The 24848-nt window shown below is 35.2% G+C and overlaps 3 protein-coding genes and 1 pseudogene across 5 annotated transcripts; 3 read left to right on the top strand and 1 right to left on the bottom strand.

Moving 5' to 3' along the window:
* The first annotated feature begins 71 nt into the window (after positions 1–71).
* Positions 72–1617, top strand: LOC122291800 (acyl-CoA--sterol O-acyltransferase 1-like). The gene has a single exon (XM_043099780.1). It carries the CDS (start codon positions 316–318, stop codon positions 1462–1464), a length of 1149 nt encoding a protein of 382 aa, XP_042955714.1. The 5' UTR covers positions 72–315; the 3' UTR covers positions 1465–1617.
* Positions 1618–2750: 1133 nt separating this feature from the next.
* Positions 2751–7015, bottom strand: LOC122292500 (pheophytinase, chloroplastic-like). Of its 2 annotated transcripts, XM_043100892.1 has the most exons (6): positions 6722–7015; positions 5735–6503; positions 4210–4436; positions 3722–3913; positions 3466–3622; positions 2751–3118 (listed from the first exon to the last, which is right to left on the bottom strand). In XM_043100892.1, the coding sequence occupies exons 2-6, from the start codon at positions 6485–6487 to the stop codon at positions 2879–2881; spliced, it is 1569 nt and encodes a 522-aa protein (XP_042956826.1). In that variant the 5' UTR covers positions 6488–6503; positions 6722–7015; the 3' UTR covers positions 2751–2878. The 2 variants fall into 2 exon arrangements, with proteins under 2 accessions (XP_042956826.1, XP_042956825.1); XM_043100891.1 differs by having other exon boundaries at positions 5735–7015.
* A 4065-nt stretch (positions 7016–11080) lies between these two features.
* Positions 11081–18756, top strand: LOC122292853 (putative disease resistance protein At3g14460). 2 transcript variants are annotated; one of them, XM_043101397.1, is made up of 4 exons: positions 11081–11608; positions 13379–16828; positions 16907–17180; positions 17778–18756. In XM_043101397.1, the coding sequence occupies exons 1-2, from the start codon at positions 11279–11281 to the stop codon at positions 16775–16777; spliced, it is 3729 nt and encodes a 1242-aa protein (XP_042957331.1). In that variant the 5' UTR covers positions 11081–11278; the 3' UTR covers positions 16778–16828; positions 16907–17180; positions 17778–18756. The 2 variants fall into 2 exon arrangements, with proteins under 2 accessions (XP_042957331.1, XP_042957332.1); XM_043101398.1 differs by lacking the exon at positions 16907–17180.
* LOC122292855 lies at positions 17433–18756 on the top strand (annotated as a pseudogene).
* Positions 18757–24848: the final 6092 nt, after the last annotated feature.

The raw sequence follows: 24848 nt of genomic DNA on the forward strand, positions 1-24848 counted from the left end.
AACCAACTAAAAGCAAAGAACAATAACAATTCAGTACAAAAGAAAACAATACCAAACCTAGACAAGAAGACGAACCCTGCAAAAAAGACACAATCAAGTCAGAATGATAAAGGCGAAACAAAACAACGATAACTAACCAGAGATGCAAAACCCAAATGCTTAGTTTGGTATTTAACCCATAATACAACCCACGTACATTGAAATCACTTTATGTAATATCGGAAATCCTGCTCTTAATTGGATCGCAGAATCAGATTTTCGCCTCCAAAGTGCAGAGATCAAAAGTCAAACGCAAAGAAAGATCGAAAAGAAAAAATGGAGGGCGAAATAAACAACTTCATAAAGGTATGGTTCTCAGTCTTCGTAAGCCTTTCTTACTGCTATGCAGTTAGTAAAGTAGTCTCCAAAGGTCCTACAAGACTCCTTTGTGTACTTCCAATCGTCTGCTTCTTCATCTTCCTTCCCCTCAATCTCCATTCCATTCATCTTGGAGGCACAACTGCATTTTTCATTGGCTGGCTTGCCAATTTCAAGCTCTTACTGTTTGCTTTTGGTAAAGGCCCCCTCTGTTCTGACTCCTCCATCTCTCTGGGACGCTTTGTGGTTGTGGGCTGCTTTCCCATCCAGCAAAACATACCTTCAAAACCACTAATGGAGAAACCCAAAAACAGTACCCCAAACAAAACAAACCCTTCACCAACATTAATGTCACATCTAAATGGCCACAACAAAGAACACCCCATTTCCAATAAGTCTACAGTTGGCCAAAGATTCCCTGTAAGGTATGCAGTAATGGGTTTGCTTTTGGCCTTTCTGATACGTGTCTATGACTATAGTGAGCATATCCATCCAAAGGTCATATTGCTTCTATATTGCTTGCACATATACCTTTTCCTTGAAGTTATCCTAGCCATGGTTGCAGCCCTGGCTCGAGCCCTACTGGGAGTGGAGCTAGAGCCACAGTTCAATCAGCCATACCTCACCTCCTCACTGCAAGACTTCTGGGGCAGGAGGTGGAACCTCATGGCCACCAACATCCTACGCATCACTGTATACGATCCCACCCTCCATGCCACCACCCGTTTCATTGGGCACAAGTACTTGGCCAATATCCCGGCCGTATTCGCCACATTCGTGGTGTCGGGGCTCATGCACGAGCTCGTGTTTTACTACCTAGGGCGCTTGAGGCCAACGTGGGAGATCACCTTGTTCTTCATCATCCATGGTTGTTGTTTGACAGTCGAGATTCTCTTGAAGAAATGTTTCTCAGGCAGGTGGCGGATGCCTCAGCTGATTTCGGGGCCCCTGACAATTGGATTTGTGATAGTCACCAGCTTTTGGCTGTTCTTTCCACAGTTTCTCCGGTTTAAGGCTGATGAGAGGGCATTTCGAGAATATGCTGCATTGGGCGAATTCTTGAACAACGTCACTAGCAGAATCCGACCTCCAAGTTTCCAAAAATGAATTCAAGGTGAAAGTAGTCTCTGTGTACTATCACGCTTCGCTTTATATTTAGGAAAAATTTAGTTGCAAATATAATTACGTATTAATATGTACATCAATTTAATGTGATTGGTTAAAAATTAAATTTTATTGAAAACAGTACTAATTTAAATTTTGAATATGAAAGAATCAATATTAATATACAGATTAACACATAATTTTACTTGTATATAATAAAACTCTTACATTTAGCAGGAGAATGTTCTTGCCACACACGAAAAATATATTTATTTAGTTATATTCACAAGGCCATATTGCCTCTCATACGATAGGAGTGCTGAGACTGGATAGACTTAAAAGTCTTCCATTTATTAGAGGCTAACTGTTTGTTGTTATGTTTGTTAGAGTGGTTTCTTTCTGTTTTGCTTGTTTCGAATTTTCGCCTCCTAAAAGGAGGTTTATTTGAATAAAACTTAGAAGGTGCCCTCCTTTTATTAAAAAATAAACAAAAATTTTATATAAAATTATTTTTATACTCTTTTATGCATTTTATTGATATAACTGATTATGAATTATAAAAAATTGATGCAATTACTCACGTCAATAGATTACGTAGAAATAACGTAAAAATGATTGTAAATAACATTATTAAAAAAATAATAATAATACCTCTCATATACATACATATGTATATATTCTACTGGACAGTGGAATATGTGAAAATACATTCGTAATAGATATAATCCGTATTTAGATAATTAAATACAGGTAGGTTATTGTGAGGGATATGTGCTTATGTTTAGAAATTAAAAAAAATTAAAAAAATTGATGATGTGTATGGACTTATATTTAGAATTTTTCTATGCAAAAAAGGCGAGCCAACAGATTAGGGTGAGAAGAAAAGGAAAAATAAAAAAATAGTACCACTGTACCAGAGAGAGAGAGAGAGAAGTTCGTGAAGATCAACTGGCTGTAGAAATAATAGAATGCTAAACTTGTCGGGTGTGTTAAAAAAGTTTACAAACGCGAATCTTATTGCCTACTAAATCATATTTGTTTATATATATATATATATATATATGGACAGTGAGTGTCTACTGTCAACACCTAGTTGGAACTTAGCTTGCATGGTTAGATCGATAGTGGTGCATCTAAAAGAGTACTGAATTTTGTTTCCTGGGACGTGTGCAATGCATATCTGATATATTTTAAAAACTATCATATTATATTACGGAAGAATACCGTGACAACAATCACGACACGCAAGACACGCAAATGTCAAAATCTAGGCTTTTGGGGGAATGAAGTTTTCAACTGTAAATACTCTGGAATTATATAAATTTAATAAAACAATATACGAAAAATATGCTACATTTTCATCTTTATATTCAGCATGGGGAGGAAGGCAAAGTTGGTGGGTGGCAGTGTCAAAGTGTCAAGATTTGATATCTGACTTCCCAGAGTGGGAACTCATATAAGATCTTATTCTGTTCCAGACTGAGAATCTGGATCCAAAGAAATTCACCCTCACTGCTTTTCTGGATCCATCTCTCACAAATTCCAAGTCCCTGGCAATGCTATTCTGGATACATTCTCCATCCTCAAGCAGAGGTAATGCAACTGAACCCTGGGTCTCTATGTTTCTGATCCACCCTCGTAATAAATAATTCACAACCTGACAACAACAGTTATCACTTTAAGCATCCATAAAAGAACAAGGGCAAGATAAACATATTACGGCCTTTGCAGGAAGTTAAACCCAATCGAAACCTTCATTTTGATTGCTAATCTAATCAGTTTTTAACCTGAAAGTTTTTTTTTTTTTTTTCCACGAGAACTGGCCAAACTCGGACTCTCTCTGTTTCACTCACACATGCAGATGCAGGTTAAGCTGAATGTGTAGCTATGTCCTAAATATCAAAATAATTGGATGCCAAGCATTGGTTTCTCTTGGCTATTCTTTAACAGTTGCAACAAAAAATGAAAGAAAATCCTTAAACTAATCAGTAACAAGCTATATACCTCAGGAACTTCATCATGAGGGCAGTGACCAGCTGGGCTGATCTCATAATAAGGAGCTTCAGGCACCTGCCGTTTCACCTGTAGGCCCCAAACAGGTTTCACCCAGGGGTCTTCTTTTCCATACAAGAGGCACATTGGTACATTGTTCATTTGACATCTACAAATAAAGATGAACTGGAATCCTTAAGTTGGACCAAAAGAAAGGAAAAAAGCCATAAGAAAAGTTTGTAGCAGTTTGAATGTTTGCACTATTCACCTAGTTAAAGCTTCCCTAAAAGATAACTGTCCCCGAGGAGCAAACATAATTGAGGCAAATGATGCAGCAGCAGCTGGATGCCGTGCCGTCTCAAGTATATGAGAAAACACCTTGTCAACCTTGGTTGAATGGTCTGCATAAACTTGCTTAAGTATCTCTGCAATACTTCCAGGATCACTAATTTTTTGCCAGCTGAAATTAGATAATATAATTTGAATACTATTCCCCAAGAGAGAGTAATTAAAGCAGCTTATTCTCGTACAACCTAAGTAAAGGATCTAACCATGTCAAGAACGTCATAACAGCTCAATCTCAAAACTATTTTTAAACATCCAACTTTTGTCAAGAATTTTCTTTTTTCTTTTTTTGATAAGGAGAAGCCATTCCCATTGGTTTAATATGCAACACTTGTTTACAAAGAGACTTTGAAATATGGAACATATTCCAAAAACACAAACCATCTGATCTAATTGACCTCTTAAACTTACATGAATTCTGTGAGCTTTCTCACACTGGTAGGCAGAGGAAATGTTCCAGTCCATGGAAATAATTTTGCTAGTCTAGGAGATCTTATGGGGTTAGGAAGAAATCCCCAAAAAGGAGTTGCATTAAGCAAAGTAACACCTTTCACCAAATGAGGATTGCATGCTGCAAAGTATAGAGCCACAAATCCTCCTAGTGAGTTCCCAACAACATATACTGGTTCACCAATGACCTGAAAAAAATCATCGATTTAATCTCCTTGGTTATAAACTAACTCAAACCTATTATTGAAACTTAGCAGACCAAGTTGCTAACAAATCAAAGATCCTAAAGCTACTTTAGCTGAAATAGAAAGAAGCTTCCACTCCCAACCAGACTCCTGTATCGCTATCAAAAGATGATAATAATGAAATAGGTCATTGATAGATCGTACAGGATGTCACGGTCTCAATGCATTACGAAACATTTAAAACAGTTCACTGCATTCACATAAAAAAATATATATATATATATAAATATTAGCAAATTACTAAGAAAAATAATTAATCAATTTCTTTATCTTTACATCTACTAATGAGATTCAGCCTAGAGAACAAATTCTGTAGAAGAACCCAATGTCCATGGATAATATCTCTGTTGCATTAAGAGCAAAAATGAAAAAAGCGCCATTTAACTTCTCATATGTTTCATAAAGTTAACAAAAACGAAACATCATCCCTTTAACTTCGCATATATCCATTAAATTAGGACAGCTTTTTTTCCTTTTCAAATTTGAATCCACCTTTCCAGGTTCATCTAAGGGCATAAAAATGAGTGTCACTTGTAAACTTTCATTTATTGTAGGACGAAGGGTGCCTATGTTAACAACATCTGGTTTACCTTTTCTTGATAAGTAAGAACCTTTTGATTTACTGTGGCTTGAATACAAAAATAGCATATCAAAATGTGCCAACGATTTCCCATTGATCAACATGGGACCACCTAACACTAAAACTACATAAAAAGCGAGATTTCAAAGATTCTAGTTGGCAACAATAATGGGTATCACAAGCCCACAAACTATCATTTTTTGTTTCTACAAAGGTCTACAATCCATAAAATGAACCATGCCAATTCACTAAGTTGAGAACGTGAATTATATATACTATTTCAGGGGATAATCATGGTGAACTAAACCAACAACTTTAGTTTATATGACCTCTGACATGAACCGAAGCTATACTTTAGGCCAGATGCATTGAAAACAGAATGAACATCAAACAAACTTAATTGCTCCAATTAAACGGTATTTAGTGCCTATTTAGTACAACATCAAGAAGTAAAGGGACAGGAAGGAAATTTGGGGCAAGGAAACTCATTAAGTAGAAATCCCTTCAAGTGGTCCCACCACATAATGCATGCCAACTGAAGTGTTTTAAGCAATCAATATAGTAGATAGGAGTGTGCAATTAAAAGGAGTGCATCAAAATGATTACCATGCATTACCATTGCAGAATGGAAGAAAAGCAAAATTGAAGCACTGTTGGGTACCTGATCAATAAAATATCGAACTTGATCCTTCCATAAGTCAATAGAATATACAAGATCGCTTGCCCATGGTTTAGTTTCACCCCCAAACCCCCAGGCATAATCTTTCCTCTCTGGTGTATCTCCTTCATTAGAACGAGTAGTAGGATCTTCCAGAGGCAACGACTTGCCTTGCCCAAGAAAATCTATTGCCCAAACTCTAAAATCACGACCTAAATCCTTCAGCTGTTTCTCGTAATGAAAAGAACCAACACCAAAACCAGGAAGAAAGAGCACTGGCGGGGAACTCAAATTTTCACACCCTGCTTTCTCATAATGTACATTGAATTTGGGCTTCCATTCCCAGAAACAACTGCTGACTGGAGCACCAGATTCACAATTGGATTCATCTGGCAAGTCTGGAATTACAACTTTGGTCGCTGGTTCCCCCCGTTCTGAAATATCTCTAGCATCCATTTCCCCACCAATCACATAACCATTGTAGGTTCCAGTCAAGACTTTTGATTCAACATTTCTAAGACCTTGACGGATATTCCGTAATCTTAAACTGCCCGAGCGTCTGAGTTTCTTTAAGACAGACCGATCTAAATTGCAGAGTTTCAAAGATCCACATCTGGAATCAATTTTAGTGCACCAAAGTCTATGTTTTCTAAAGTTGAGCTTTGACTGATGTGATTTTGAGCTTTTCAGAACCGATTCCTTTCTTAGATTTTCAACATAAGAGCATGGTGCATAATAGAATGAGAGAATTTCCATAGCCAAGAAACTCTACCTGTAAGAACCACCCAAACAGACCCCTCCCTTTACAATATAAACAAAAACTAAACAGAAATAACTCTAAGCAAACTGAACTTGCACTACACACAGAAGGGCTTCTGCGTTTACAGCTAAAAAGATCAAATTTAAATGAAAACCCCAATTACTAACTCTAATGAACAAGTCAGGCAGACCCATCATGAAGAAAAGAAAAACGAAAATTTTATATGCTACCTTCAATTTGCAGAGAGAAGTGGCATTAGAGTTCGAGATTCAGTGAAATCTCAGAGTTCTCCCGGTATATAGGAGATTCTGACAAATCTAGAGAGCGCGAGAGTTTTGAGAGAGATTCCGTTGCTTGAAAGCTTCTTACGCTTCTAAAAAAATCTAGTTCCACGTAAGTCAGTTTGGATACGGAGTGCAAAGTTTTCTCTGCCAACCAAGGTTGCAAAAATCCGACTTTGGTTCCGAATCGGGTGACTCGATGAATCGGAGCCGGATAATTTTGAGTAGATTATTTTAATGTTGGATAAAAACATATTAAAAATTTTTTATAATTAAATTCCAGCATTTGATCATATCTTTTATATATATAGATATGACATTCAATCATATCTTTTATATATAAAAGTCTCTATAAACGAAATATTGTTATTTTAATAAAAAAATCTTGTTTTTCCATTAATTTTATTATTCTCATTAAGTAGTTAAGTTAATTTTGCCATTAATAAGCGTCAAAAATCCCTTACATCACACACGACCCCACCACACTCTAGCATTCGAGAAGAACCAACAAATACACAATGGAAAGCAAGAAACAAAGATTGCGAAGAAACCATTCCCAATAAACCAACATAAATATAATGGAACCAACAAAAAGAGAACAAATAATACCTACAAACGAAGAATCAAGAGGAACATAGAAATACACAGCTAAACATGAGGGAGCTTCTTTCAATACAGCTTGCTAGAAGAGAAAAGTACAACTTAAAAAAAAAAAATCCCTTTGAACTTGCTTAAATAGTCTTTAAGAGAACTTTGCTATTTATAAAAAGATAAAAATCCATAGTTCTCCTAGCCCATCATATGCAGGATATGAAGGGAAAAATAGTTCATCGTTAAGAACTGTCTGGTTCCAAGAGTTTGGCTCTCTTGAAAGACGACTGGCTACACGATCTAGAAGCTCAATTGATGAGATTGTTGGTATGATATAGAACAAAAGAGAGGGTTTCAAAAGAGTGTTACGGCGCCAATGAGGGAAGGGAGGGTGAAAATAAAAGAAGATTGAATAAAACTAGGGTTTTAAAGTTGGGGCTAAAACAATGTCGTTTACTTGGGGGGTAGGCTTTGTTTTTTTTGGCTGAGCTTCCACATGGGATGGGTTCATTTTTTGATCTCTGGGTTTTATATTTAAAATCAAATAATTTTAAAAATTAACTTATCTAAAAATTTTATCATAAATGATTTATAGCATTTTTTTCTTTTTAATTAATACTAGTTGTTCATAAAAGTTTTACGAGGAAATTCATTTATTTATCTATAACATCAATATTACATTAATAGAATGGGATTAATCTATTGGTAATCACATGATTTTTTTTCCTTATATTAATGGAATTAGTTTTTTCCTTTATATTTTACGGTTCAAGCAGTTAGTTAGCTAGAGTCTTGTCTTGTTTCTATTGTGAGAATATAAAATTGAGTGTTTAATTCGACATGAGGTTAGATAATTTATTAATAATTTTTATTTTGTAAAAAATCTAAACTAGGCAAAAGTCCTTGGAAGTTGCTCTATTACTAGTAATTTAATAAATATATAATTTATATATTTACTCTCAATTATAGACATTTTTTTGCCTTATATAGCAAAAAAAAAAAAAAATACAATTAAGTTATATAAGTACACGAAAAATGTAATATTTTATGCACAATAAAAAAATTAATCCAAAATATCCATTCATCTTTTAATTTTTTGTTTAACTAAAAAAATAAAGAACTATGTGTTTTATGTTTCAAATTTTCTATAATTGGTATTGAATACAATAATGAAACAGTTAATATATGTTTAGTTTTATCATATTTTTATATTTAAAAAAAATACAACTTTTAGAAAAATTTAAAATAAATAAATTTTTGAATTGATTTAAATCAGTTTAGAATCGAATAGAATTAGTCTAACTCGACTTAAATCGATAGACTAAAATAGTTCATTAAAATCGATTGTTCGATTTCTAACGGATTCAATGGGCTCCATGTCCAATCACATAACTACAAGTTAATGACCACATTTCCTACCAGCTTATAAATAATTATAAAAAAAAAAAATCACTTATTAAACTGAGTTGTACTTGATTCTTTATTTCAAAATGGGCTTTGCTACATACAGTCGGGAAATGCAGTCGGCATGCAGTCGGCTGTACGGAATGAATAAAAAAAAATTACAAAAAAATTGTTTTATATTCAGGGAGATCTACATGAATTATAAAAAGTTATAAAAATAATTTTTTTTTCATATAAATCCTGTATTAATTTTTTTTTACAGCCGACTGCATTTTCCGACTGCACAAATCATTTCTGTTTCAAAATACTTGTACATAGTTTGAACATTCTTAATTTGTATTTAATTAAAATTGTGCTGTACAAAGGAAATTTTGTATCATCTATCTCATACATAGACGTGACAGATGTTTTTATATATTATTCTTATTCACATAAAATTATGTGAAAAGTGGGTCAGTTTGGCTTCTCAACTCTTCTAATTTAATTATTTTAATTTTTTTAAATTTTAATATAAAATATAATAATTTTTTAATTTTTTTAAAATTTAAAATAATAATAATATTAAAAAATAATATTTTAATAATATTTTATTTAATTTTTAAGTTTAATTCAATTCAATTACTAAACGCGTTTAAAAATTAAAAAAAATTAAAAAAAAAAGATATTTATTTTAATTTTTAATATTTTGTATCCTCAAGCAAGCTGTCACCTCGTCATGTTGCTGTTGATCAAACTCTCACTTTTGAAACTCCGTACTTTGGGGTCATATAAAACACATCAGTCCATTTGAGATAGCTGGATAGCTTTGGTTGCAGTCAAATTGGGGGAATCTTTCCCAAGCCCCACGGCAAAAATGTTTGCCAAAGTCCAAAACGTATCGAGCATCATCAACCACTACATTGACACCACACAAAAAATTAGATTTCCTACAGGATAAAATGATGCCCCATCCATTCATATATATATATATATATATATATTTGTAAATGTACAGACACACACAGATACTAGAGACAGCCAGCTGGCCTGAGTTAGGCTCAACCGCACCTTAGAAAAGGTCAGAAAAAAGTGTTGTTTTTTTTTTCAGATGAACATTAACTTGACTGCATTTTTCTACCTCGTGTAAAACTAAAATACATCCCAAACTGGGTTCGCACGCACCACATGGAACTGCATGCATCATCACTGCCATATGAAATGCTGTCCTTTCAGTACACGTTGAAACTTCAGTCAGCCTCTGTAATGCTAAATTTGGTGTACTAAAAATGTGAGTAATTAAATACAAGGAAGGAAGACTGTTTTCTTGCACGTTAAAAATTAATTAGGTAGTCCATACAACTACTTCTTCGACTCAATTAACGATCTATATATCATGGAGTCCAGTACCTACGTACAGCACGAGCTTTTCCTGCGCCCCCCTCATGGTTGAAGAAGTCGTCGATCGCGTGCTTGCTCATGCAATGTGTAAGTGTCTTCCATGAGCAGTACTGAGCAGATCAGCTTGAGCTAGCACCCACACATAGTCGATAGATCTGATCTTTTAAGTACTAAATTCCGATCAGTTTGGTAAGCATTCCTTGGGGAAATTACAACCGAGCAATTAACAGCAGCTAGCGGTACTGCTAATTTACCACGAATTAATAATCAATTACGATCGATCAGGGAATTTTGAACTCCATACTTATAATCAGGACCCATTAATTTCTGTGGCCCCGCAAACACACATGACTTTCAAGATCGAACAAAAGCCAAAGTACGCCTAGCTAATGTGACGTTTCTTGATCTTTAATTATTGCAGTCAAATCGGATGGGGGCCAGGACTCTTTCAGCCCTCTCAAAATTAATGCTTCTTCATGACAAAGTCAAAAGGTATCTGGAATTAATCAAGCACTATACAGTAACTCATTAAGACTAATTTCTGGAATCAACCACGGCATTGACACCGAATTCTGCAAAAAATAATGTTTTCCCCACGTCTTCAACTATCTATTGCTTTGATTATTACCAAAACTCCGTAGAAAACCCTCCATACGGACGGGGTCCATCTGTTGGGGACATAGATACATGATTCGAAGAACTTTAGATCCATGAATTCATATTTAATTAGGTTATCAACCACCGACCTAAATCTTGCTGCATTTCCTCGATGTGATGTTTCCCGACGTCACGCGTGAAGCTCCAATTCGACACAAATATATAAAAACACGTGCTGTGGCGGCTATCTAGCCTGCCTTAAACTACATTATTTGATTTTGAGTGAATTTTTAAGTCTATCAATGATCATGCATGGAGGGTCCACCACAGAACTATGCTTCTCTTGCCCCCTCATGTGTTGAAGAAGTCAGTCAACACTCAACAGTCTTGTCCTGATCACTTATAAATTATCTTCTAAGAACAAAGCAATTAGCAGATCGATACACCATAACCCATTTCTTAATCTGATCAATATTGTTCTCTTCTCTCTCTCTGTGTCTATCCATTTTGATTTTCTTTGGAGCTAATTAGATTAACATGGCTGCGGAATTGGTGGGTGGAGCTTTTCTGTCTGCATTCCTACAGGTGTTGTTCCACAGAATGACTTCACGTCAGGTTGTGGGCTACATCCAAGGAAAGAAACTCAACGACAAGCTGCTGAAGAAGTTGAAGATCACGCTGTTGTCCGTCAATGCAGTGATCAATGACGCGGAGGTGAAACAATTCGGGGACACCTTAGTCAAAGAGTGGCTGCTCGAACTTAAAGATGCTGTGTATGATGCAGAGGACCTCTGGGATGAGATCGCCACTGAAGCTTTGAAATGCCAGCAGATTAACGCAGATAATTCCGGAGGCACCTTAAATCAGGTTCCTTACTTTATCTAGTACTCTCTTTCTGTTGGATGGATTATCGATTGAGTAAAATGAATTAATAATCTAATTTAAATACACTTATTAATTTAAAGAGTTTTACTATATATATAAACAAAGTCGCGTACTAATTTGTATATTAATATTGATTTCTTCATATTCAAAATTTAAATTAGTAATATTTTTAATAAAATCTACTTTTTGACCAATCACATTAAATTTATGTACATATTAATACATAATTATACTTACAACTAATTTTTTTTTCAATTTAAAAGGTCCGTTTCCGGTACTCAAGCTGGAATATTAGTACTGATCATGATCGTCTTTTATTTATTTTACCCCATAAATTGAACAAACAAATCAAAACCTAATTAATATTAAATATCATGAGTTGTTTAATTTATCTTAGTATATCGTGATTAAAAAAAATATTATTAATTAATTATTAGAAGTAATATTAGATACATCCTTATAATTAAAAATTAATCTCTATAATTAAAAAGTTGATTTAAGTAATTTATAAGATAGTATATATTTTAAATTAGTATATTAACATGTTAATAATTATATGAGAAAGTATATTATTTATCATTTAATGATATCAACGTAAAATCTCATTTAATATTAAGTACTATGTGTGATATTATTTTTCATTTTATTTAATAATTTTAACTAGTTGCACGAATTAATAATTTTGAAAAATAATATTTACAATCTTATAAAGATGTGCAAGTCTAGTGTATTTATTTTTTAAATAAATTTAAATAAATATTTTTTAATAATAAACTTAACTTTGTTTCAAAATTTTTTTTAAAAAGAGAGTAGAAATTACCAACTCTAAAATTGTATGTAACCATGCGATATGAAATTTTTATGGTAAGTGTTTGAATTGGTTACACAAAATTAAAATTTTTATTTTATTTTATTTTAATTTATTATTATAATTTTTTTAAATTTTAATATATAATATATTAAATAATTTAATTTTTTCAAATTTTAATATAAAATTAATATTAAAAAATTATATTATAATAATATTTTATTTATTATTTAAAATATTTTACCCCATCTAATTTATATAACCAAACGGCATTAGAGACAAATATATAATATATAACGTCCGAGGTTTCTGACCGCCGTATGTCCAAATTTCCAAAGGGATGAGAGTAGTAGCTAAGCCGTCATTGTAAGTTGAATAATGCTAAACCACACGGCCAGCGGGCCAGCCTGTTAAGTTTTAGCTTTTGCGATATCAACAGTCGTTAATCAATTGACTCAGAGCAGTGCTCCCCACCATTGCTACAGAAATGGCTGCTAATACAAAACCCCTTCATTTTTATTTAATTTATATTTTTTATAGGGAATTTGTTGACCTTTTGGAAACAGTTCAATTTGAAATTAGGACCATATCTCTCTGTCAGCAAAATCTTTGACCCGAACTATTGGTACGCAATGGTTTGACATTAAAATTTTTGAGAAAGAAAAAAATAGTCCTCTGACGTCTTTTGCAAAAATTCTCAACTGATTTCTTTCTGATTTTTCTCATCTTATTCTTGTCTCTTAAACATTCATTATACCATGCATATTCTTCCACGTTTTGGCTAATTACGGATTACCCACCTCCAAAAATATAAATTAAAAAAAAAAAATCAATTTAATTGACTTTCTGTATCACATAAAGAATCATGACTGGAAACCATCTAAGAATATAATTTAGGATCGTAGAGATGTTGGGAACGCTAATTTTGCTTGTACTTGCAACAGATAAGACCCAAGATAGAAGAGGTCCTCGACAGATTAGAGTTTATTGCAAAACAAAAGGATGCCCTTGGCCTCAAACATGGTGTTGGAGAGAAGTCATGGAAAATGTCAACAACATCTCTGGTGGAAGAATCTAATTTGTATGGAAGGGATGAAGATCGGGAGGCCATTATCAACTTGTTGCTGTCGGATGATGTCAATGGCAACAATATTTGTGTGATTCCCATAGTGGGAATGGCCGGGATTGGCAAGACCACCCTTGCTCAAGTTGTATACAACGATGTTAGAGTGAAGGAGAACTTCGAGTTTGCAGCATGGATTTGCGTCTCTGAGGAGTTTGATGTTTCCAGGATAACAAAAACAATCCTTGAGGCAGTCACTTCAGTTTGTTGTGATTTCAAGGATCTGAATTTGCTTCAACTAAAACTCAAAGAGGAGTTATCAGGGAAGAAGTTTTTACTGGTTCTGGATGATGTCTGGAATGAGAGTTATTACAGTTGGGAGGCCTTGAGGAGAACTTTCACCTCGGGGACACATGGAAGTAAAATCATTGTGACCACACGCAATGAAGGTGTTGCCTCTATTATGCGCTCTGTTCCAAATCATTATCTGAATCAATTGACAGATGAAGACTGCTGGCTACTATTTGCAAAATATGCATTTGCGAATGCAAACTCTTATGCAAATCCAATCTTAGAAAGAATTGGTAGAGACATCGTGAAAAGATGCCAAGGCTTACCATTAGCAGCAAAGACGCTCGGGTGTCTCTTGCGCTTTAAAGTAGATGCCGATGAATGGGATAGCATTCTCAAAAGTGACATATGGGAATTATCGGATGACCAGAGCAACATTCTTCCTGCCTTGAGATTAAGCTACTACTACCTCCCTTCACATCTGAAGAGATGCTTTGCCTATTGCTCGATATTTCCGAAAGATTATAAATTCAAGAAGGAGCAGCTAATCCAATTATGGATGGCAGAAGATCTTTTGCAGCAACCAAAAAGAAACAAGAGACTGGAAGAAGTGGGAGACGAGTACTTCCATGAATTAGTATCGAGGTCATTTTTTCAACGATCAGCAGGTGAGAACTCGTGCTTTGTTATGCATGACCTTATAAATGATTTGGCTAGATTTGTATCTGGGGAACTTTGTTTTAGATTGGAGGATGACAACTCTAAAGAAATTTCAGAAAAGACTCGTCATTTGTCTTATGTTATGGCGTTGGAAGATCTTTTCAAGAGATTTGAGATTTTCTACAAAGCAAAATGTCTACGCACCTTTCTACCGCTCTATTCCCCAGATGAGTTTTATTGCTTATCTAATAAGGTGCAACATAATCTATTGATTAAGCTGAGGTGCTTGAGGGTATTATCTTTGTCCAACTATCATAGCATTAGTGAGCTGCCAGATTCAATTGGCGAACTCACACATCTAAGATATTTGGACCTCTCTCGTACTTTGATCAAAAGGTTGTCTGAATCTGTGAGTACTCTGTACAATTTACAGACACTGAAGTTGGCATATTGTTATCGTCTCAGGCAGTTGCCTACTGGTATGCACAATCTAATTAACTTGCGTCATCTAGATATGAATGGAACATGTGTAGAAGAGATGCCAGCACAGACGAGCAAATTGGAAAGTCTCCAAACATTGAGTACTTTTATTGTGGGAAAAGAGAAAGGGATAAAGATTGGAGAGTTGGGGAAACTTTCAAATCTTCGAGGAACACTATCCATTAAGAAGTTGAAGAATGTTGCAACTGCTGAGGATGCCTTCGATGCCAAGTTAAAGGATAAGAAATACCTTGAAGAATTAGCCTTGGAATGGGGCTATGGAAAGACAGATGATACAAAGGGCGAAAGATATATACTCGAGAAGCTTGTGCCTCATACAAACTTGAAAAAGCTCCAGGTCCATAATTATGGGGGCACAAGATTTCCAGGTTGGTTAGGAGATCGTTCATTCCACAATATGGTATCTGTAAGCCTTCAAAACTGTGAATATTGCCTAATCTTGCCACCCCTTGGGCAACTTCCTTCCCTCAAACACCTTTCCATTGAAGGGTTTGATGGAGTAGTGACTGTGGGTCCTGAGTTTTATGGGAGTTCTCAGCCCTTTCCTTCGCTGGAAATATTGAAGTTTAGTTGGATGTCTTCATGGGAAGAATGGTGTTCATTCGGGGTTGATGATGAATTCAAAAGAGGTTTCCCTAATCTCCAAGAGCTTCACATAGTATCTTGTCAGAGCCTAATAGGGAATTTGCCCAAGAACCTTCCTTCTTTAAGAAAACTTGTGATCGAGTACTGCGAGCAGCTTCTTTCTCCTCTCCCAAGAGCTCCTGCTATCCGTGAATTAGAGCTTATCAAATGTGATATGGTAGTGTTGCGGGAGCTGCCACGCACACTGCACTCGCTGAAAGTGAAAGGATGTCAGGTTGTTGTACAGTCATTACTGGAGGCAATGTCAACACAAATCCAAGCCTGTCGACGGTTGGATATTTCTGATTGTTCCTTGATATCATTTCCTGGGAGTTTTCTTCCGACTACATTGAGCTTTTTGAGTATCAAAAACTGCGAGAAGTTAGAGTTTCCACTGCAGCAGTACCACACGTCCCTCGAACACTTGCTGATAGTAGATAGTTGTGGTTCACTCAGGTCTTTTCCATTGGATTTCTTCCCCAATCTTAATGGTCTCACTATTGGGAGGAGCCCAAGTCTCAGATTCCTTTCCGTGTCGGAGGGGCAACAAAAAGTTCTTGCATCTGTCACTTGCTTGAAAATTCGGGGATGCCCAAATTTCATCTCTTTTCCCAAAGGAGGACTATCTGCACCAAACCTGAGTGATCTTTGGATTGAAGAGTGTCAGAAGTTAACATCACTGCCTGAACGAATGCATGTCCTGCTCCCATCCTTACGTGAACTAAGAGTCTCCGGTTGTCCAAAACTAGTGTCTTTCCCTGAAGGTGGTTTGCCCCCTAGCTTGTCTTCACTCTACATCGGAGATTGCAACGAACTAGTTGCCCGCCGAATGGGGTGGAATTTGCAGGGCCTCCCTTTGCTTACAAGCTTTGGGATCTTTGGTGAATGTCAAAACGTGAAGTCCTTTCCGGAGGAGGAGCTGCTGCCCTCTTCTCTTACATACCTGTCCATCGTTGGACTTTCATGTCTCAAAAACTTGGATGGAAGGGGGCTTCAAAACCTTACATCTCTCAGAACATTGATCATCAGTGGGTGTCCTAAGCTCCAGTCAATACCAGAAGAAGGGCTGCCTATGTCTCTTGTTGAGCTCATCATCCGGAGATGTCCTTTGCTGAGAGAACAATGCCAAAGGGAGAAAGGGGAAGACTGGCCCAAAATAGCTCACATCTCTTGCATAGAGATTGAAGACAACTGTGCCTCATGAAATTTCTCCATTAGAGTCCGTGTGCCTACACTATACCCAAGTATCTCTCAGGTATTACTTCAGTTCCTACTTTTCAATCGATTGGCTCGCTAGCCCTTGATAATTCTTTGTATCTTGATTTTGTTTTAGATATTCTCTTGAAGAATTAGATCAGAGGCGTTTTTGTGGATTTTGTCTTTACATACTCTCAAACTAGTGGCACAAAGTTTGGGCAAAAGAGGGGGGGAAAAACGGTTAGTCAGACTATACAACTGGTTGACATTTATGTTTCTCTTGGACCCACTCTAATAACAGACAAGAGAATATAAAAAAGACTTGAGAGATGTTTATCGCTTCCTAGGTTCGGCAGTAGATAAACTGAAGTCTGAAACAATCGTGGTCAGAGAATCTACCCGAAAATAAGGTAAACGAATCTTAATGCAACTGGCAAATAATTGCAGAATTCTTAGCTTCTCCAATCTGATAGAAATCGGTTTAATGCTTTTCCTCTGATTCCTTTCACTAAAAGGTTATGCTTTTAAAGGTTCTATTCTATTGCCCCACATTAAGCTTGTGAGCTTTGGATTCTCTTCAGCAGTGCAGTTTAACGATTTCGACATCAAAATGTTGTCTTCGTGATTTTATCTGTCCATTTATTTAGAATCTTTATGTGGGTATTCTTTTAATTGCTCAAAAAAGCTGCTCTTTATATCTTACACTCTCAATTTGGCTTGCCTCTCCTTATTGGTGATGAGAATCGAATTGTTTTCTAGTAATATTTGGTGTGATTAGGACAATCGATGCTGTGTATAACTTACAGATTTTGTTTTCAAGGTTGTGTTTTTTTGTATATATCCTTGAATTCTGCAATCAATAATCACGGATTCCTACTTTTGGGTGGTGAAATCTTTGTGCTGTTTTCCTCAATTCAACTTAAACTATGTTTAATTTTCATAAATAGACTTTCTTTATTGGAGTTGTGGTGCTCACCCTTCCAAATACTGAAAATTGGATGATGCAGATATGGAGTAGTTTGACTGCAGATAGTTTTCAACCGAAGTAATAACAGAAAGCATGGATTGGGAGGTAGAGCTTTCAGAAAATGTTAAATCTTTAAATCCCGATTCATCTCTTATCTTTCAGGGTTCTACAGTCGCAGATTCAGTTCTTGATGATCTTTTAAAAAACACCCGAACATGCACCCAAACTCGCACTTGCAGCACCCCGCCCGGCCATGATGCGGCTCATACACATACATGTTGTCACACTCACAACCAAGTTCTGGCATCTGAAGAAGATGATGACTCAAAAAACAAAAAAATTACCGGTTCAAGGCCAAGAAGACCTTCAGGAAACAGAGCAGCAGTTCGGAAGTATAGGGAGAAAAGGAAGGCTCATACAGCTTATCTCGAAGAGGAAGTCGAGAAATTGCGTCTTTTGAACCAACAACTGGTTAGAAAATTACAGCGTCAAGCAATTCTTGAAGCTGAGGCTTTGAGATTGAAAAGTCTTCTGCTACACCTTGTTGGAAAAATTGATAATGAGTTGGATGTTTTTCCCAACCAAAAGCAGGGTACCGCTAATGCCATGTTAAAAAATAGCGATTGTGGGTTGCAGTCTGGTGGTGTGGCAATTAGCCTACGATGTCCAACTAATTTACCATCCTTCCATCCACATGTTGAGTCATCATCGCAGGCTGGTACTGGTGGAAGTGGGAAGACGATAATATCATTGGACGAACACTACGAACCTGCAATCAGAGATTGCTGAGCTAGCACAAATCAGATGGTGAATGCTGAAGGACAAACACTGGAAACGGTGGAGACCTTGGTTGTAACTTACTTTTAGGGGAGAGCACTATGTAGTAGTGCTTGTAAGAACGAGAGTGCCATATTTGTATACTATCAAGCCTGTATATGCCCATTACTGATACAAATTTGACTCTTTGAGCATGTCAGTTTCGTTCTTCCCTTGATGAATGTGCATATCAGTCTTGTTAATTTTGTTCTCCTCGTGATCATTGGGAACCATAGACTCAGTTTAGCGGCCGCAATTTCTAAAAATTAATAGCAATCCTGCCACTGTTATGCTAGCTCAGTTTTGGGTAGCAGCTATATATTGGATAGATCAGTATTGTAGTTATTAACTTTCAAGCCTGTTGCTATGTTAGTAACGTCTCATCCTTTCTTCATGATATACAATTGGCTTAAATGGAGCTTTTTTTCTCATATATCATCTTATATATTTTTAATCCACATCAGCAATTTCTTTTTCCTAATCTCTCTATCCACATTCCTTTCGAACTTCTGTCCTACTCAAGAAACTTTTTTTCTATTGTAAACACATTCTAATCTGCAGTTGCATAGACACAGTGGTTTATATAGATTTAAAAGAAACAGAATCAAAGGCATATACATTTAAGCCAATAACCTTTATGGAAGCATACCCCTCATCTCAATTCCTCCTTGGCTCCTAAACTTTCATGGTGGCAAAGACCCCCCTGGTCTATGATTTTCTTCTGGTCTATATTGTACTAAGTGTGTTTGGACTGTTGAACAATGTTTTAAGTCAATTTCTGGGAATGAAACATCTTTTGCAGAATTTAATTAAAAAAAAAAAGGAATCAAAGGCATACATACGTATTAGTAGCTTTATACATATGTCAGTATGCTTCAGAAACCAATGGAGTCTTCAAGAGGAGCGTGCCAGCCTTACCTATACCATACCGGTGTGATGCTCATCCATAATGCATATAAAACTATTCTCCAAATATTCCAGGGGAGTGACTTTTTGCAAGATGTCAAAGGAGCATCTTTCCCACTGAATGGGTTATTATGAAGGAAAAATCTTCTTGTCATCATCACACTTCACACACCACACTTATTTTAATTTTTTTTCTCTATTATGAAATATAAACTTCTGCGAAACTGGATTTGTTGTTTTTCGTTTCTGTAGCCATCCATTCTTTTTGCAAAACAGATGTGACTTAAATTCAGGCTGGAATGGGCCGGGTGGCTCAAAGAGAATGACGTCAAGATAGGCCCTTATAAAGTTCTACAAATTCTTTTACTAGAAAAGGAATTTTCACAAGGCCCAAACAAAAAAGAGAGAGAAAAAGAAAGCTTGCAAATTCAGAAAAATTGCCTTGTGTATACATAATTTTGATAGGAAATCTACGGAGATGGAAGATTCTCTGAAACAAACGTCCAAGGCATTTATATGAAATTGAATCTGTAATATATAAATCAGTATTGCCTACTTTGCATGCCTAGCTAGGATCGCTTTGTTGTCGTCTTCATTGAGATAATTCATACAGTGAGCAGCATTTCTGAACTTCTTTCTTTTTCTTTCGTGTTTTTTTTTTCTTTTCTTTTTGTGCCCTTTTTTCTTGCAGGTACTACATGATATTTTAATTCGAGCATGATCTTGTCTGATATTATTAAACAATATATCTCACTTGTCATTAACAAACAAAATATGTGAGCAGATCACCCATGATTTAAGCAACACTCGAAATATATAAGCAAGTGGACCAAACAAGTATCATAGCAGACAAGAACAACAGTGCTTAGTCACATCCACGAAAGCCACATCTCTCTGTCTCTGTCTCTCTCTCTATCTAGCTGGGGGAGACACTCCTCATTCATTCATTCATGCCAATCGGACCCCATATGACTCAATCATGCTACTGTTTTGCCTCCGAACAAGTTCAGGTGATACACTTCTTGGAACATCCGGGCACATAGGGTTTCCTTAGCTTTAGCCCTTCTTTCAATTTGTCCTCTCCCCCATGTCTGCAGCTTCGATCTCCCGCACTTTCCAACCTTTTTTCCCATCCATTTTCATGGGTGCCACTGTCCCATTTTATGTGCGGTAAAAAAAAAAAACCAGAAAAAAACAGCTTTCCTCTTTCCCAATATATTTGCTAATTTTATCTGAGAATTTTTCATTTTCTTTTCTTTTCTTTTTTAATGGGAATCTTACTGTTTTACTTTATCATCCTTCAAACAAAAAGAAAATAGACATATGATTGACACCAGTATAAAATTCAACTGAAGTGGGTGGCACCACTTTGTAAATGGTCTGGCAAAAGTAGCAAATAATACATTAAAGGGTTATAAACTCTTTGATGAATATACCCTCTTGATGCTCCAAAACTAAGCAAATAACATGGTGGTCAAAATGGTTTTGGTCTACTGATCCTTGGGAGTAATCGATCATGGTGAGCAAGTTGATCTTGGAATTCACTTCTAGGATGATTTTTTCTTTTTCTAATTTGAGGAAATTAAGAGTAGAAAGTTTCTTTTTATGATTTAATGTATCGTTTAGACATACATATTAAGGAGATACGTGGAGTTAACATTCGTGTTGTAAGTTGGTCTAAGCCTAGGCTAGGAAGATTCAAATTAGATATAGATGGAAGTAGTTTTAGAAATCCAAGTAGTGATGGTGGGGAGGTGTTTTAAGAGATTGTACAGGTAATATGGTGTTTGCTTTCTCTAAAATTTTTTGTTATTGTTCCAATATTGAAGCTGAATTGAGGGCAGTATTTGAAGATTTGTTATTGTGTTAGCAGATTGAGTGTTTAGCAATAGATATTGAATGTGATTCCTTGGTAATTGTAAATTGAGTTTTGTCTAAAAGGTGTATAGTTTGGTATCTTTGAAATTTTTGAAAAAATTTGTTAAGCCTTTTAGAGGAGTTTGCTTTCACTATTTATCATTATTTTAGATAAGCAAATAATGTTGCGGATTATTTGGCAAAAAAATGTGCTAAGGGGAAGAATAAAATGTTTAGAGTAGATGGACAGCTTCCCAAAGACGTAAGAAATGTGTATAGATTGGATAAATTAGGTATGGCTTATTTGCAGGAGAAATAAGTGTTAGGTGCTAGTTTTATTTTTGTTGGGATTGAGTATAGGGATAGTTTTGGTTTTGCCTTTTACTATTCTCTTGGGTTTGGTTATTATCACGGTATTCCTTATTCATAAACGAGGGTTTTTAATAAATTTAAGAGAAGTTATTCGTGAACATGTGACATCGTCTATTTAAAAAATTAAAAAATAAATAAAACAAAACAAACAGTAGGAATCTAATTTATATCACAGTCAGATTCAATGTCCAAATCTATCTCTAACATATATATATATATATATATATATATAAATAAGAAGGTTGACAGGGAGCTTTCAATTAAAGGTTGATCAAAGGAGAATCCTAACTCTGAAGCGACATAATAGGGATTTTTGAATGGAACCTGATAACATATTACATATAGGTGTCACTTCTTTCTGGCCTTTTCCCCCTTAGTGCTCAATCAAGAAATTATGATCCTTTTCACATCTTTGATTTGAGATATGAGATAGCGACCTGGTCAGCCAGCCACCCACCCAGCCAAAGTGCTCTATCTCTCTCTCTCTCTCTCTCTCGCTCTCTCTGTTTTTTTTAAGCCCCTTATAAATTTTGTACAAGCCGGCCTCATGGAAAAATATGTTACCCAACATTGATTGCTCATGAGCAAACTGTGATTCAGTCAATTTAGATTGAAATATGTATCTCTACAACTGGATACGTACTGGATTATCACTTCTAATCTCTCTCTCTCTCTCTCTCTCTCTCTCTCTCTCTCTCTCTCTTATTTTTTTTAAAAAGCAACTTTCCTTTTCTTTGTCAATTGTCTCATCATCATTCCAAGACAAAAAAGAAAGAGACAAGTTGTTTCTCTTTTCGGCTTTTGGTGATAGTAGTAGCCAAAAGCATCGCCCTTGGGGCGTATTTTGGACTTCGATCCTGATCTATCCGTAGAAGTGAAGCTGTTTTAGAGGAAAGAAATGCAGCTAGCTAGGGTTATCATGAATGAATCAGCAAATTAATGAACATGTCAGGCTACTGAACATGAGGAAGAATCCTTCACGATCTTACAAACTTGATTGCTTCTTTTTCTTCTATATTTTCTCACACCCAACAACAATGATTGCATGCAAATAGTTCATACTTTAGACGAAAAATTCTGCTTACAAGCATAACAGTATATTAATATATATATTAATTTAATATAATTAATCAAAAATAAATTTTATAGACTTTGTTAGAAACAGTTGGTAAATATAATCGACATGCAGTCGGCTGTACGGAATAAATAAAAAAAATTATAAAAATATTTTTTTTTTTGTATAGGTCCTATATTAATTCATTTTTTTCAAAACGACTGCACGCCGATTACATTTACCGACTGCACAAATCATTTCTCTTCTACTTATATATAACAAAACTCATACTTAATATACACGAACACGAATTCATGTACTCAATGCTATTAATCCTGCGGAATTCATTATTCATCCTATAAGTTCGTTATTTAATTTTGATAAACCAACTTTAGATTTTCTAAATTTATATTTGTATTGTTTGCATATGTATTATATATATATATATATATATATCAATAATTCAATTAATCGCGGCAAGTTCAATTCAAATCTCAAACAAGCTCCCTTTTCCGGCTAGTTAGCAGCCAAATCCTGTGTGTTATACATGCATGATAAAAAGCAAAAGGTAGTTGATAATTAGATAAATGAAAACAGTGGATGATGTAAGACATGTCATGTTTTTCTTCATCATGTTTAATTAATTAAGGATAGATGACGATCACTTTGCCTACCTAGCTAGCGATTTACATAATCTCCCATATTACATATGCAGTGTTGTCTGTTAATTAAATTCATCAGCCCCGGCCTGTCCGAGCAAAGTACGTACATGCAGGAATTCTCATCCATCTATGTAAGACTTAAAAAACATTACCTATTAATTAAGACTGTTTTTTCTTTCTAATTTGGTAAAATAGGAATGTCTTGAACACCTGAGGTCATGCACCCCAACTTCACCTGATCAGAGTGATAATTTATTAATGAAGGTGTGTGTGTGTGTGTCTATATATATATAACCAAGCTAATTTATATCCAATTATTGGCCACTTATCTAATTATTTAGGTTTGACCAAACTTGAATATGGAGAAAGTAAATGCGTAAAATCATATCAAGTGTATCAAAATAATATATATAATAAAATTTATATTTGTGATCAATTTTTTGCGATTAAGAATACTATTTACGATGAAAACATATTCATTTTAATTAAAAATATTTATTTTATTAAAAATAATTAATCACAAATAAATAATTTTCTTGTAAAGATAAATCGTCGTGCATGCGGCTCTCAATTATAGTTATGTTGATCCATTTGTTAAACATGCATCAACAAACTGTTTCTTTTAATGGCCTCTTCCGATTCTTAATTTTATTATGGAACAATGAATTCAATTTTTTTTTTGGTTTTTTTTAATCCATTTTCCATTTTTCTCATTTTTCATGCACTAGGCTTTTATATATTGAGAGCAATACATATATCCTACCCGCCCTTTTTATATATATATTATAAAGTATTCATTGAATGTATCAATGATTAGAGAAGAAAAAACAGAAGAAACTCTTTCCATAGGTAGGACTAGGCCAGGAGAGCCTCTTGGCTTTCCCTCCCACGTTGGATTGAATAAGGGTCAAAAAAGAAAACGAAGTGGGGGATTAATCAATCATGCGGGCCACCCGATTGTGCCATGCATGCATATGCAATGATGCATGCCTGTCATGCAGCTGTAGACCTTTTCTCTCTTTATACCCCGCCTGTCCTTCTCTCTTTGTTTCTTTAGATATATTAAAATTAAATACAAAGACCAGCTACTTTAATAATATTTATTTTTCTTTCGACTCGAAGCAGACCCTGTACCCACATACGACAACCCAAAACGATAAGCTCAGCTCCAACTACATATATATATATATATAAAGTTTATATATTTGCATATTAATTATAAACTCAACTCAAAATATTGGATCTATATATATATATATATCTATGATCTATCAATTATTTGAATTCCATAATATTACATTAATCATTCAGTTTTACTGCAATTCCAATGAAAATACTGTAATTTCAAAACTAGACAATATTTCGTGTACGTGCCTCATATACAGTAGGTATATACTGTCTTGGAGAGATGGTACGTACGTACGTGAATTCATGTCAAGATCAT

Source organism: Carya illinoinensis, chromosome 13 (genome assembly GCF_018687715.1).
Source record: "Carya illinoinensis cultivar Pawnee chromosome 13, C.illinoinensisPawnee_v1, whole genome shotgun sequence".
NCBI lineage: Eukaryota > Viridiplantae > Streptophyta > Magnoliopsida > Fagales > Juglandaceae > Carya > Carya illinoinensis.

What these genes read in the sequence shown, in the direction of transcription:
- LOC122291800 (XM_043099780.1), top strand. Translation starts at nt 316, where the DNA reads ATGGAGGGCGAAATAAACAACTTCATAAAGGTATGGTTCTCAGTCTTC.
- LOC122292500 (XM_043100892.1), bottom strand. Translation starts at nt 6,487, where the DNA reads ATGGAAATTCTCTCATTCTATTATGCACCATGCTCTTATGTTGAAAAT. An exon ending in TTTAGGGAAGCTTTAACTAG is followed by an intron (nt 3,623 to 3,721) that starts GTGAATAGTGCA and finishes CTTTATTTGTAG; the next exon opens with ATGTCAAATGAACAATGTAC. An exon ending in CTCATGATGAAGTTCCTGAG is followed by an intron (nt 3,119 to 3,465) that starts GTATATAGCTTG and finishes TGTTGTTGTCAG; the next exon opens with GTTGTGAATTATTTATTACG.
- LOC122292853 (XM_043101397.1), top strand. Translation starts at nt 11,279, where the DNA reads ATGGCTGCGGAATTGGTGGGTGGAGCTTTTCTGTCTGCATTCCTACAG. An exon ending in CCGGAGGCACCTTAAATCAG is followed by an intron (nt 11,609 to 13,378) that starts GTTCCTTACTTT and finishes TACTTGCAACAG; the next exon opens with ATAAGACCCAAGATAGAAGA.